Source organism: Coregonus clupeaformis, chromosome 18, assembly GCF_020615455.1.
Source record: "Coregonus clupeaformis isolate EN_2021a chromosome 18, ASM2061545v1, whole genome shotgun sequence".
Classification (NCBI taxonomy): Eukaryota; Metazoa; Chordata; class Actinopteri; order Salmoniformes; family Salmonidae; genus Coregonus; species Coregonus clupeaformis.
In genome coordinates this window covers 24472906-24488076 of record NC_059209.1, presented here as the reverse complement: position 1 = coordinate 24488076, position 15171 = coordinate 24472906, and the positions used below count along the sequence as shown (strand labels likewise).

At 44.0% G+C, this 15171-nt stretch overlaps 1 protein-coding gene and 1 long non-coding RNA gene across 5 annotated transcripts in view; both read left to right on the top strand.

The window, feature by feature from the left end:
* Positions 1-15171, top strand: part of LOC121572980 (solute carrier family 23 member 2) — a 60106-nt gene that overhangs the window by 18045 nt on the left and 26890 nt on the right. Inside the window, exons 2-5 of one of the 4 annotated variants that reach the window (XM_041885020.2) lie at positions 2024-2166; positions 5347-5570; positions 8147-8245; positions 12434-12550. In XM_041885020.2, the coding sequence (XP_041740954.1) occupies positions 2118-2166; positions 5347-5570; positions 8147-8245; positions 12434-12550 (489 nt within the window). In that variant the 5' untranslated portion in view covers positions 2024-2117. Of the gene's footprint in view, positions 1-2023; positions 2167-4470; positions 4930-5346; positions 5571-8146; positions 8246-12433; positions 12551-15171 lie in introns of those variants that run through there. The other 3 variants (XM_041885033.2, XM_041885038.2, XM_041885027.2) reach the window with 3 other exon arrangements.
* LOC121573007 lies at positions 13228-14959 on the top strand. Its single transcript, XR_006001946.2, has 2 exons — positions 13228-14625; positions 14750-14959. It is a non-coding gene; the product is annotated as an uncharacterized LOC121573007 (long non-coding RNA).

Genomic DNA, 15171 nt, shown 5'->3' with positions numbered 1-15171 from the left:
TGTGAAAACCTTGTGAAGACTTACAGAAAACGTTTGACCTGTGTCATTGCCAACAAAGGGTATATAACAAAGTATTGACAAACGTTTGTTACTGACCAAATACTTATTTTCCACCATAATTTGCAAATAAATTCATAAAAAATCCTACAATGTGATTTTCTGGATATTTTTTTTCTCATTTTGTCTGTCATAGTTGACGTGTACCTATGATGAAAATTACAGGCCTCTCATCTTTTTAAGTGGGAGAACTTGCACAATTGGTGGCCGACTAAATACTTTTTTTCCCCACTATACACATATTTACACATATTTAGCAGATGTTATTGCGGGTGTAGCAAAATGCTTATGTTCCTAGCGCCAACAGTGCAGTAGTATCTAACAATTCGCAACAATACACACAAATCTAAAAGTAAAAGAATGGAATTAAGAAATATATAAATATTAGGACGAGCAATGTCGGAGTGGCATTGACTAAAATCTAGTAGAATAGAATACAGTATATACATATAAAATGAGTAAAGCAGTATGTAAACATTATTAAAGTGACTAGTGTTCCATTATTAAAGTGACCAGAGATTTCATGTCTATGTATATAGGGCAGCAGCCTCTAAGGTGCAGGGATGAGTAACCGGGTGGTAGCCGGCTAGTGTATACGTCAATGTTATTCTCAGAGGCTACCTGGAACATATCCCAGTCCGCGTGATCAAAACAATCTTTACGCATGTTTTCCAATTGGTCAGACCAGCGTTGAATAGACCTTAGCACAGGTACTTCCTGTTTGAGTTTCTTACTCCTCCCCCTCTGTTTCTCTCTCTCTCTTTCTGTCTCTTTCTATTTCTGTCTATCCCCCTCTCTCTACACATTCTAATCCTCAGAGTATGTACTTCTGTTTATAAAGAAGTTGTCTTTTGGTTGTTTCAGGGCTGTGGTAATATTTTTCCTTCCTATTAAATGTAGTCATATGACTATCACTCTGGGTGAACAATAAACAGATGTGGTTATTCTAGGAGCTTTTGTAAAGTTTTGATTTCCTATTCTTGTACATTTCACTTCTGTTTCTCTAGAACTGCAATGGCCGAGGAGTCTTATAACTGACTGTAAACACACACACACACACACACATTTGACACAACGTGTAACTATTGACACAACGTGCTTTTGTCACACCTATAAGATGACATGAACAAAGATTATCTATATTGACAAGATAACCGAGTGACCGCTCCAATCATTGAGGACATGCATTTCCGTTGTTAAAGGCAGGCGGATCAGGTGAGACCATTCTAGTCAATGAGAGGGCAGATACGCATGTGAACAACAGGCACAACTAAGTTTTTCTCAAAGTTGCCAGAATGCCACGTGCATCCACTTATATCAGTACTTTTGTAACAGTCTAAACATTACGAAACTTCTATTTGATAATATAAGCCTCATGTAATTCTACACTCTCCATAGACCTCCATACAAAAAAGGGCTTATCTCAAGCGGACAGATTTTGGGCAGAGTAAATCCTCTCGCTTCGCCTCTTCCTCTCTGACATGAATGAACACTGAAGTAACTCTCTCCACACAACCCCCCCAACACACACACACACACACTGAAACGTGTACCCTTCAGCATTCAGGGTTGGAGTTAGGGAGTGATGTGTTACCACACAGAGGAGCAGGCGGATGGAATGATGTCAACACTGGGGCTCTCCTCAAGCTCGCGCATGCACACACACACACGGGGGAAACAGCTGTGTTAGCCTCTCACAAATACCACTGTGGCCTATGGGACATACTACACACACCACTGTAGTTTACTATGGGACAGAGTGCCACTGTAGGACAGCCTGTTAGGGCATATTATTTCCATGTCACAAAAAGGTGTGCGTGTGTGATAGGTCTATAGCTGGAGAGGGAGAGACAGAGGATAGAAACCAATCGATTATCAATCTCATTAATTACCTGACTGATGAACGGTTAATGAATGTTGGCTGTCACATTAACCACTATCTCTCCCCCCCCTCCCCCCCCCTCAGCTCTCTCCTCTCTCTCTCCATCTCTTTCTCCCACTCTCTCTCGCTTCTCCCACCTACCCCCTCCTCCTCTCCCTCTTTCACCCCTCCCACACAGATGCACCCCGCTGCCCAGCTCGACAGGAGCGATGGGATGTGTCAACTAGGTACTTCACTTACCAACATTTAACACTGACTAAGGGGGGGAAGGTGTGAGACGGGGAGGGGGTTAGAAGAGGGTAGGGGGAGACGGGGGGATGGGGGAGGGGGTTAGAAAAGGGTAGGGGGGAAAGGGGTGGGGTGGTTGGGGTTACGAGTGATGGGGGAGACCAGGATGGAGGGTGATGTCAACTAGGTACTTCACACATTGTCCAACACTCCACATGAAGATGGATGAGAAGGCAAGGAGGGGAGGATGGGAGAAGGGAGTTGGGGCATGTGGGGTATAATAAGGGTGGGAGGTTGGGGCATGTGGGGTATAATAAGGGTGGGAGGTTGGGGCATGTGGGGTATAATAAGGGTGGGGGAGTTGGGGTATAATAAGGGTGGGAGGTTGGGGCATGTGGGGTATAATAAGGGTGGGGGAGTTGGGGCATGTGGGGTATAATAAGGGTTGGGGCATGTGGGGTATAATAAGGGTGGGAGGTTGGGGCATGTGGGGTATAATAAGGGTTGGGGCATGTGGGGTATAATAAGGGTGGGAGGTTGGGGCATGTGGGGTATAGTAAGGGTGGGAGGTTGGGGTATAGTAAGGGTGGGAGGTTGGTGCATGTGGGGTATAATAAGGGGTGGGAGGTTGGGGCATGTGGGGTATAATAAGGGTTGGGGCATGTGGGGTATAATAATGGTGGGAGGTTGGGGCATGTGGGGTATAGTAAGGGTGGGAGGTTGGGGTATAGTAAGGGTGGGAGGTTGGTGCATGTGGGGTATAATAAGGGTGGGAGGTTGGGGCATGTGGGGTATAGTAAGGGTGGGAGGTTGGTGCATGTGGGGTATAGTAAGGGTGGGAGGTTGGGGCATGTGGGGTATAGTAAGGGTGGGAGGTTGGGGTATAGTAAGGGTGGGAGGTTGGTGCATGTGGGGTATAATAAGGGTGGGAGGTTGGGGCATGTGGGGTATAGTAAGGGTGGGAGGTTGGTGCATGTGGGGTATAATAAGGGTGGGAGGTTGGGGCATGTGGGGTATAATAAGGGTGGGGAAGTTGGGGCATAATAAGGGTGGGAGGTTGGTGCATGTGGGGTATAATAAGGGTGGGAGGTTGGGGCATGTGGGGTATAATAAGGGTTGGGGCATGTGGGGTATAATAAGGGTGGGAGGTTGGGGCATGTGGGGTATAATAAGGGTGGGAGGTTGGGGCATGTGGGGTATAATAAGGGTTGGGGCATGTGGGGTATAATAAGGGTGGGAGGTTGGGGCATGTGGGGTATAATAAGGGTGGGGAAGGGGGGAGTTGGGGCATGTGGGGTATAATAAGGGTGGGAGGTTGGGGCATGTGGGGTATAATAAGGGTGGGAGGTTGGGGCATGTGTGGTATAGTAAGGGTGGGAGGTTGGGGCATGTGGGGTATAATAAGGGTGGGGAAGGGGGGAGTTGGGGCATGTGGGGTATATTAAGGTTGGGGAAAGGAGCAAGCGCAGCGCTGGTTTCTCAGAACTAGATTGAAGACTCACTCCAGCTATAAAAAAAAAAAGCTTTTCCTGTTGAAAAACAATATCCCCAGTATAAATACAGTAATGTACACACACTTAAGGGTAAAACATGTGTTTTGAGCAAAATAGTGTTTTTTTAGACATAAGTACAAACTTCATGGAGTAGGCCATTCAAAGAGTTGGTGTCTGATGGTGCCCTCTGATGTCATCGGCCTCCCGCCTTGGTTGAGGAACAATTGAGAACAAAAGAGGAAAGGCCCATCCCCCCTCCCTCCCCCCCATTTGTGCAATGTCAGAGGACACCTGGGCCACCTATTGAGATGTGCCTTTTGTTAAGTAATTCAAGTGATAAACTGAAAAGGAGACTGGATGGACTTTGCTCCTGGACTAAAATGTTCTCTAGAGAGTAGGCTTAAGCTGTCGTTTTTAAAGCAGGGGGGAGGGTGTTGAGAGGAAGGTTAAGTCTGACAGAAGGCCTTGTACGAGTTTAGAAAGATGACGGGGGTGAGACAGTGAAAGATAATCTACAGATAAACATGCAGGGATAGACACAGCCAAAGGTATTGTGTTAGAGTATAGAGTAGGGGGAGGGGAGGGGTGAGACCGGGACATGGATAGTCACAGGGCTAGACTGAGCCCAAGGACTTGTTTTACGTAAAATGGAGTTGACATGAAACCAGAAATAACACAACACCGCCTGAGACCAACAAACGTATTATTATTATTATTATTAACAAACTGACCTCCCTCTCACACCACCTCCTCCTTCCTCTCTCCGCTTTTATCCCTTTCTCGCCCTCTTACCCTCCTCCTCAGTCTATCCCTCACTCTCCTCCCCCTCTATCCTTGCCTCTGACTGTCTCTGCTCTCCTCTTGTACCTGTTCTCCTTTCCACCCTATCTGCCCCTCCCCAATACACTGTCTTTATCCCTCTCGCGCGCTCCTCCTTCATCCCCTACCCTGTTTCTAATCGATCCCTCACAGTATACTGAATGAGTGTATACATCTGGGTCTGCGTCCCAAATTGCACCCTATTCTCTTTATAGTGCGCTACTTTTGACCGGAGCCCATAGAGCTCTGGTCAAAAGTAGTGCAGTGTATATGGAATAGGATGCCATTTGGGACTCATTCTGGGTCTCCCAGGCCCATCCCAGTATCAGGTCTCTCCACAGTCCTGGATCACATCTGACCTCTGCTCATGATCCAGTCTGGGGTGAAGAGACGGTGACTGTGCAGATACTGATGCCTCAGGTCTGGGGCTCTGGAACCGGGACCAGACAGGTGTCTATCTGTAAACTCAGCTTTAAGCCCAACTCTGTACACTTAGGTTTAAGCCCAACTCTGTAAACTCAGGTTTAAGCCCAACTCTGTAAACTCAGGTTTAAGCCCAACTCTGTAAACTCAGGTTTAAGCCCAACTCTGTAAACTCAGGTTTAGGCCCAACCCTGTAAACTCAGTTTTAGGCCCAACCCTGTAAACGTAGCTTTCGGCCCAACCCTGTAAACTTAGGTTTAGGCCCAACCCTGATCCCCATCCACACACACCCGTGGAGCTTTTGGCCCAGTGGGCAAAAGGCCCAGTTTCTAGCATATTCTACCTAATACAGTACCTACTATAATACTCTAGTCTAGATGACCTCAAGGGCAGACTCAGGAAAGTTGTGTAGTAAATGATCCATCTTTTATCTCTCTCTCTCAGTAGATGACACAGTCCTGGACCATGTAAGGGAGTTGAAGGAGCAATCTGCATTGTTTCTACCGGAGGGAGAGAGCGGAGAGACTGGGAGAGCGAGGGAAGAGGAAGAGGAGGAGGATACAGGAATGGGCGTGGGGAAGAATACCACCGCTAAGTCGATGGAGGGAGGAGAAGGGGGGAAGTATGAGGAGGAGAACAAACACAGCGCAGACTTCTACCCCATTCCGGTACGCTGTGTGTGTGTGTTCTGTCTGTATGCATGCATCTGTGTGTGTGTCTGCTTGCACTGGGGATTTAGTCAGTTAAAGTGTCAATCTGCTGTTACTACATCAATTTTTTGACTTATAAATGAATGATATATATACCCATTGATTCTTGAAGAATATAACTTATAAATACCTCATAAGCCTAGTTCAACTGTCATACCTCATCAGAACCCAAAAATATAAGCTTATTTTATTCCAATGTTTGTAGACATGGCCTTAAAACATGCTTAAAACTATCATTTTAATATCATGGATAGTCAGTCCTGGCATCCATAGCTCTGTCTATGAATTTGAGAGTGGTTACTTTTATCCAGGCCCATCCCTCAGCTTTTTACCAAAACAGAGGTGGGGTGCCCACTATGTTATTGTTTCATCCACAGATTGGCCCTTTAAAGGTCATCAAGTTGACACACACTGACAGAGGAGTGATGGTATAGATGGGGTTAGGCCACCATACATAGAGACCTGTCATTAGGATCACTTAACACTCGTCAGGGTCACGCGCTGACGAACATCCACACATGCACTGCCAGTCTCCATGTCATGCCAGTTTTGTTCTGGCCATTTGCTCTTGGCTGGAACACAGTCCCCTCATGTAGGTCACACCACAAATCAACAAAATGGTTTCCCTACACACACAAACACACGCAGACATGATACTGTCCTGAGGAGCCCAAACACAAAGCCTGTCCAGGTTTTGAGTCCATCAGAGATTTACGACTATATATCCTGTTTATTATAAGTATCCCATTCACATCCTCCTGTCTGCTGTTACTGAATGGCTGAATAGGACAGAGGTGGATAAAGGGACACAATGGCTATCCTCAATGACCTGTACAGCCATAGTCTCCCTCCCTTCTGTCTTGTTCGTTCTTTAGTTCTTTCTTTCTTTCTTTTGTTCGTTCTGCATGACTACCCCAAGGGTGCTAATTTTGTCATGTCTAGTTCTGTGATTTCTGGGCAGCAGGTAGCCTAGCGGTTAGAGCGTTGGGCCAGTAACTGAAAGGTTGCTTGTTCGAATACCAGAGCCTACAAGGTGAAAAATCTGTAGATAGAACAACACATTTCACTGCACCTATCCGGTATATGTGACAATAAAACACATTTTATATTAGACAAAGAAAGACTGATCTTCAGTTCATTCTAAGGTCTCTCATCTGATGACTGCTCTGTCAGCAGTGATCTTTCCCAACTAGTGAAAGATGAGCAGTAGGATAGAATATGATGTGTCCCCAGGAACGGTTCTCTCTCTCTCTCTCTCTCTCGCTCTCTCTCTCTCTCTCTCTCTCTCTCTCACACACTCTCACAAACACACACACACACACTTGAATGACGATAACATTTGAGTCTGAACAAGAGTAATTTGTTGTTTTCCATGCCTGGCAGACGAGATGCAAAGATGGATGAAAGTATGCAAAGACGCATCCTCAAATCAAATTTAGACAAATGCCACTGTGTGTGTGTGTGTGTGAGACTGAACACTGTCCTTCTATACAGTGATCTTCATCTGTGATTTGCTAACCAAGCCACAGACGGAGAACACACATCCACAAACAGGACACAACACACACGCACAGTGATGTCATGACCTTGGATCCCTACAGTGTATGTGTGCATCAGTGTGATAATTAGACCAATATAAAAATAAATAAATAAAGTCACATACACAGGATAGGTGCAGTGAAATGTGTTTTTTACAGGGTCAGCCATAGTAGTATGGCAGCCCTGGAGGGTTAAGTACCCTGCGACAAACCTTTTTCTCCACCTCGTCGGCTCGGGTATTCAACTAATGAAGGAACTGATGTACTTATGACCCAGTGTTCCCAGAGATCATTTTCCAGGCAAAGTGCAAAGCAACACCCAGGCTGTCCTTATTATGTCTGTTAGTTGTGTTAACCTTACCCAATCAGCATCAATGTCCTTGCTTTGCTGTGCTTTCCTTGAAATATACTCCCTGTTACAGATACACACTTGTCAGTGTATGTTAGTTGTGCTACTTTGTATAATGCAGTGTGTGAAATGTTTGTAAAATACTAGGGTGATGTTTTTGCAGTGCAAAAAAGTGTCACTGTTGTCAAAACACTCTATCACTGCAAAGGCACAGCGCATCAGCCTAACACTTTGGAAGTTTGGAATTTCTCTACCTCTACCCCTACATTGACTTTATAAAGTTACATTTCTGAAATAAATGCTGTTACAATAATACAGTGATAATGGCATATGGGTCCTTGGTACTCCAATTGTTTCATAGTTAGTTAACCCAGATCAAGGATTGACATGTGTCTGTCTATGTCTGTCTGTGTATGTACTGTAGAGGAGGTGGTTAAAGTATTTTACATTTACATTTTTTAGTCATTTAGCAGACATTCTTATCCAGAGCGACTTACAGTTAATGAGTGCATACATTTTTTATATATTTTTATATATTTAGTATTGACATGCATCTGTCTGTGTAGGTGGATGAAGTATTGACATGCATCTGTCTGTGTATCTAGGATAGGTGGATAAGGTATTGACATGCATGTACTGTACTGTAGGTGGTGGTGAACGGAGTGGAACAGGCCGCTGGAGAGCAGGACACTGAAAACACTGAGCTGATGGCCATCTACACTAAAGAGAACCAGGAAGGAGAGAAGGTACGAGACACACAGACACACACACACACACACACACACGCATAGTTTAAACTCCTAACTCTCCCTTCTCCTCTCACACCACCTCACTCCCCCTGTCCCTCCCACTGTCCCACCCCCTGTCTCTCCACCTATCCCACCCCCTGTCCCTCCCCCTATCCCTCCACTACATCCTTTGTTTATCTCTGCTCTTTTGATCGTCCCCTCTTCTCTCTGTCACTGTGACTCTGCACTTTTCCCGTTGTGTGAGAACGAGAGAAAGGGAGAGAAAGAGACAGTCACAGAGGCAAGAGGAATTTCTTGTCGGTGTCTGCTTGAATCTCTCCCTTTTTTCTCTCTCTCCCTTTCTGAATCTCTCCCTTTTTGTTTCTTTATGACTAAACTATTTTGCTGAATCATTCAGCCTTTCCCTCTTCAATTATGAATATTCTACTCTCATTTCCTCCCCCTCTGTCTTTGTCTGGTTATGCTGCTGTGACATCATCAGCCTGTGACTGTGACTGTTCTCTCTAGTCTGTCTGTTGCACCCTATTTCCTATATCAGGGGTCTCCAACAGTTCGATCGTGAGCTACCAGTAGCTCGCATCCCACCTCTGAGTAGCTCGCCAAACAATTCTGAAAGTACATGCAGTTTACACGTGTTCCACCGCAAACAGTCATAAACAAATCTCACAAGTATCAGACACCAGGAAGCTCCTAGCTACTATCTATTCAACGCAACATTTTCATTATCCCACCCCTGGTTAGCCACTATTGGCTTAAAAAGCCAAACCTAACACAATATCTGCCAATTAACTTCCAGCAATATTGGCCCTGTCTGTCTTTGGGGCATGCGCTCATTTGTTTATCACTCCGTGTGTAGCCAGTTGATGTGATAACCATCTTGTGAGTTGACAGAAATATTTTCCCCAAAACCTTTTCAATTAAATGTTAACTGCAAAGTAGGCTTACCTGGCAGAAGTACACTACCAGTCAAAAGTTTGGACACACTTACTCATTCAAGGGTTTTTCTTTATTTTTACTATTTTTTACATGTAGAATAATAGTGAAGACATCAAAACTATGAAATAACACATATGGAATAATGTAGTAACCAAAAAAGTGTTAAACAAATCAAAATATATGTTATATATAGCCACCCTTTGCCTTGATGACAGCATTGCACACTCTTGGGATTCTCTTAACCAGTTTCACCTGGAATGCCTTTCCAACAGTCTTCCCACATATGCTGAGCACTTGTTGGCTTCTTTTCCTTCACTCTGCGGTCTGAATCATCCCAAACCATCTCAATTGTGTTGAGGCCAGGTCATCTGATGCAGCACTCCACTCTCCTTCTTGGTAAAATAGCCCTTATACAGCCTGGAGGTGTGTTGGGTCATTGTCCTGTTGAAAAACAAATGATAGTCCCACTAAGCCGAAACCAGATGGGATGGCGTATCGCTGCAGAATGCTGTGGTAGCCATGCTGGTTAAGTGTGCCTTGAATTCTAAATAAATCACTGACAGTGTCAGCAGCATAGCACCCCCACACCAGAACACCTCCTCCTTCATGCTTTACGGTGGGAACTACACATGCGGAGATCATCTGCTCACCCATACCGCGTCTCACAAAGATACGGCGGTTGGAACCAAAAATCTCAAATTTGGACTCCAGACCAAAGGACACATTTCCACTGGTCTAATGTCCATTGCTCGTGTTTCTTGGCCCAAGCAAGTCTCTTCTTCTTATTGGTGTCCTTTAGTAGTGGTTTCTTTGCAGCAATTCGACCATGGAGGCCTGATTCACACAGTCTCTTCTGAACAGTTGATGTTGAGATGTGTCTGTTACTTGAACTCTGTGAAGCATTTGTTTGGGCTGCAATTTCTGAGGCTGGTAACTCTAATGAACTTATCCTCTGCAGCAGAGGTAACTCTGGGTCTTCCATTCCTGTGGCGGTCCTCATGAGAGCCAGTTTCATCATAGCGCTTGATGGTTTTTGCGACTGCACTTGAAGAAACTTTCAAAGTTCTTGAAATGTGCCGTATTGACTGACCTTCATGTCTTAAAGTAATGATGGACTGTCGTTTCTCTTTGCTTATTTGAGCTGTTCTTACCATAATATGGACTTGGTCTTTTACCAAATAGGGCTATCTTCTGTATACCCCCTACCATGTCACAACACAACTGATTAGCTCAAACGCGTTAAGAAGGAAATACATTCCACAAAATAACTTTTAAGGAGGCACACCTGTTAATTTAAATGCATTCCAGGTAACTATCTCATGAAGCTGGTTGAGAGAATGCCAAGAGTGTGCAAAGCTGTCATCAAGGCAGAGGGTGGCTATTTGAAGAATCTCAAATATAAAATATATTTTGATTTGTTTAACACTTTTTGGGTTACTACATGATTCCATATGTGTTATTTGATAGTTTTGATGTCTTCACTATTATTCTACAATGTAGAAAATAGTTTTAAAAAATAAAGAAAAACCCTTGAATGAGTAGGTGTGTCCAAACTTTTGACTGGTACTGTATATCATTTGTATCTATTATTTGTTGTTTGCTAACTTTGCCATGAAGTGAGCAGCAGCAGTACAGAACCATCACTGGACCGGCACATTAGATGACACATTCCTCACTCGCTAGATGCTCAATTAAAGGGCCAGATGCGCAATTAAAGGGGAATTACATTCCCCAAAAAATATTTCTTCGTTTTCAACCAGACCAATAATGTTTTGTCTTCTGATGTGATTTAAGCATTAACATGGACTCAGAACATCCAATTTCGTTGTTTCTCTATTGATAATTGTAATTTTAAGAGTGAAAAATAAAACAGAATTTGGGGGGAAGGGGGGATCACATATTTTATAGGGCCCCCCTTAGTTGTTTATTAACCATTATTTTACCAGGTATATTTACAGAACTTTATCATGTACACTAAGGACCCGGGTAAGAGTTGCAGGGGACAGGAGAAGAGAAGAATGTGCCTAATTTGAAAGCTATAAAAACCTGAAGCCAACCACACCCATAGGGCTCTGGTCAAAAGTAGTGCACTATATCCTCCTGACATGTTACATTTTTTAAAGGTAGCTCTCATGCTAGAAATGGTTGGAGACCCCTGCCGTATATAGTGCACTACTTTTGACCAGAGCCCTATGGGTGTGGTTGGCTTCAGGTTTTGACCTCTCTAAGGCACACACACACTCACATAGATTACTACCTGTAGGCTTAAATACACTTAAGCTGTGTTCGAATACCCATACTAACATACTGTATACTACATACTTAATGAGTATATACTATTAGTTCATTTTAGTATACTGTAAACGAACGGTGTCCTTTCAGTTGAGTGTACTAGCGCTTCGCCTGTCTACCGGAAGTTGATGCTGTTGCTATGCAACTTCTTGTTAGTATAACAAATTACTAGTTAAACATCTTACGACTTCATTAACAATGTCGATTAAGAACGCACAACGACTATACCACTTAGCTAAGCTAAGAATGACATGAATAATCAAGTCAATAGGTTGCATTCGTAAATTCATTCTGGCGATCTACTCTGATTTCAGAGCACTCTCTACTGTGTGCCAGAGCGCAGAATAACTGACAAATTTATGAACGCTCAACACCCGTTGAATATGGCCGGTGTCAGTAAACATCGGCAAAAAAAAGTTATTAAATTGTTGCCAGCAGCACAGTTGCAGTCACCAATGCTCTAGATAACATGAAAACAGCCTAACCAGCTCTGCTAGGGCGAGTAAAATGGTCAGTGAGGTGTTCTCTCATTTGTGTCTGGAAGTAGATAGCCAACGTTAACCAGTTAGCTTGGGTGCTTGACTGCCGTTGTGAGGTCAGAACGCTCAACCCTACTCCTTGGCCAGAGCGTCCAGTCTGCGCTCTGAACGCTACAAGAGTGAAATGCAATTTACGAACACACAGTTGGGTAGTTAGCATATAGTTAATATACTGACAAGTTCAATGTACTAGTAGCCAACTAACAGTAGGTAGCTAGCTAACATACCGGTACATAGTGATGTAATTTACTTCAATTTACTTCACAAATAGTATGGTTAGTGCGGTTAGTATGAGTATTCGAACACAGCTAATGTCTAATACTTAGACTTAGGTCTTAAAACCCTTTGGTCCAGAGATTGTATACCCTGTGGTGTGCGGGTGTACAGTAGGCCTACATCTATAGAACTCTGTGTGTAGAGTTCCATGTCGGAGACGTTGGACAGTGCAGACAGTATGGACGCCAGGAGAATGGACATGATCTACACCATCGAAGACACACCTCCCTGGTACCTGTGTATATTCCTGGGCTTACAGGTGAGACACACACACACACACACACACACACACACACACACAGCTCTGGTACCTCTGTTGTTTTGCAAGTACCAGATAAGCATGTGTTATGTGTTTGACTGACTGAAATATGTATAAATGTTATCTGAATAATGTGGCTTCCTCCTTGTCTCCTCTCCTTCATCTGCACTGATATGAAATAATTTATCAGTGCTGATGAACAAGAAGAGATAAGGAGAGGAAGCCACTTACAGTGGCTTGTGAAAGTATTCACCCCCCTTGGCATTTTTCCTATTTTGTTGCCTTACAACCTGGAATTAAAATGGATTTTTGGGGGGTTTGTATAATTTGATTTACACAATATGCCTACCACTTTGAAGATGCAAAATATGTTTTATTGTGAAACAAACAAGAAATAAGACAAAAAAAACAGAACTTGAGCGTGCATAACTATTCACCCCCCCCAAAGTCAGTACTTTGTAGAGCCACCTTTTGCAGCTGCAAATCTCTTGGGGTATGTCTCTATAAGCTTGGCACATCTAGCCACTGGGATTTTTGCTCATTCTTCAAGGCAAAACTGCTCCAGCTCCTTCAAGTTGGATGGCTTCCGCTGGTGTACAGCAATCTTTAAGTCATACCACAGATTCTCAATTGGATTGAGGTCTGGGCTTTGACTAGGCCATTCCAAGACATTTAAATGTTTCCCCTTAAACCACTCAAGTGTTGCTTTAGCAGTATGCTTAGGGTCATTGGGCCTCATTCACCAACCGTTCTTACAAGGTAATGTGTTCTTAAACCCCACTTACGCACTTTTTACGAAGATTCTGACATTCACTAATGTTTTCTCATTTTGGATTTGTTCTTAGCTAAGAACAAAATCCACGCACACTCAAGAGCATTCTTACGCACATTTGAGTGATGACAGTTTGCTCCAAATAATTGGTTACTGCATTTCATTTAATTCTACAGTCATTTACAATGATAGTATTTTACTGTAATGTATTTCTGATCATCTGTCGAAAAAAAAATCATAGTATGTAAAGAAACACTAACACTGCAATTTACATCAGCAATTAAGCTGATTAAATCCTGCATTATGTGGTGATTGATCACGCTATTTATAGGACCAAACTGGGCCTGTTTCTGCACATCAGGCATGCTATCAAAATGGCACATCTATTGCTGCTTGACGACATTGCCGAGCGTGCTCTGAGAAGGGAACGCATCTTTGAGGATCACGTTGATTTATTTGCAGAGACTGACGAGTACTTGATAGGACAGTTTAGGCTTCCAAGACACGTTTTAATGGAGCTGTGTGATACTTTGGAGCAAGCGCTGCGAAGCCATACCCAACGGTCCAATCCCGTACCACCTCATGTGCAGGTACTCTCCACCTTGGGATTTTTAGCCACTGGGACATTTCAGCGGGAGTTAGCAGACCGGGTGGCATCCATCAGCCACGCTCTCCCACGAGTTGTGGATGGAATAAATCAACTGGCCACACAATATATTTTCTTCCCCTACACAGCCCAACAACAGCTGCCGGTCAAGAGAGGGTTGTACTCTATTGCGGGTCTGCACAACGTAATCGGGGCAATAGACTGCACTCACGTGCGCATTAAGGCATCCTCACCAGACCCATTCCCATACCTCAACCGCAAGCAATATCACTCAATCAATGTACAAGTCATCTGCGACTCCGACAACCATCTCTTGAACGTGGTCTCCCGCTTCCCAGGAGGTGCACATGACGCTTATATTTTGCAGAACAGTTCTGTGGGAATGCGCCTGGAACAAGGAGCTGCTGGAGACGCATGGCTCATTGGCAAGCATCGTTCAGTCATTTCAAATTCCAATTGTTGGTTTCAAAAAGTGGGTTTCTTCATTAATGACTTGTTTCATTAGGAGATCGGGGGTATGCCCTTGCGCCCTGGCTAATGACGCCACTAACAAACCCTCAGACGCACCAAGAGGCCTCTTATAACCAGAGGCAGGCACACACCCGCTCCACCATTGAGCGAACCACTGGTATTCTGAAGGGACGCTGGATGTGTTTGGACACAGCAGGTGGTAAGCTGCTTTACAAGCCAGAGAAGGTGAGTAGGACTACTTGTTTTATTCAGGTTTGAAAAATGGAGAACATGTTGTAGAATAATCTAATTCCAACAATTCATTTTATTTAGTTTTTCTAGCTTTTGATCATCTTTACACCATTTTTAGGTTTGCAGAATAATCATGGCCTGTTGTGTTACACAACATCGCTATGAAGCGTGGTGTTCCACTTCCACTTCAGCCACCACACCAGGATGTGCGTCCTGACCCATTGCTGGGACCAGACAACCGACTTGGCGTGGAAGTCAGACAACAAATCATTTCTCGATTTTGATTTGTTTTGTCCTTTAAATACCACAAATTAAACACATGAAATGACACAGGTTTCAGTGCGCGTTCTTTATATTTTTTAATGTGTGTTTATGTCTTTGAGTGTTTCTGATATTGTGGCCAGAGTAGTAGCGATTTCACAGAAACTTTGCGCAATCCGCTCCTGGTTATCCAAGACCGCATCGGAGATGACACGTGCAGTTGGACGGGACCTGGGGGCACGTACAGAGGCAGGCCTACTGCAGGAAGGCCGAATGGTG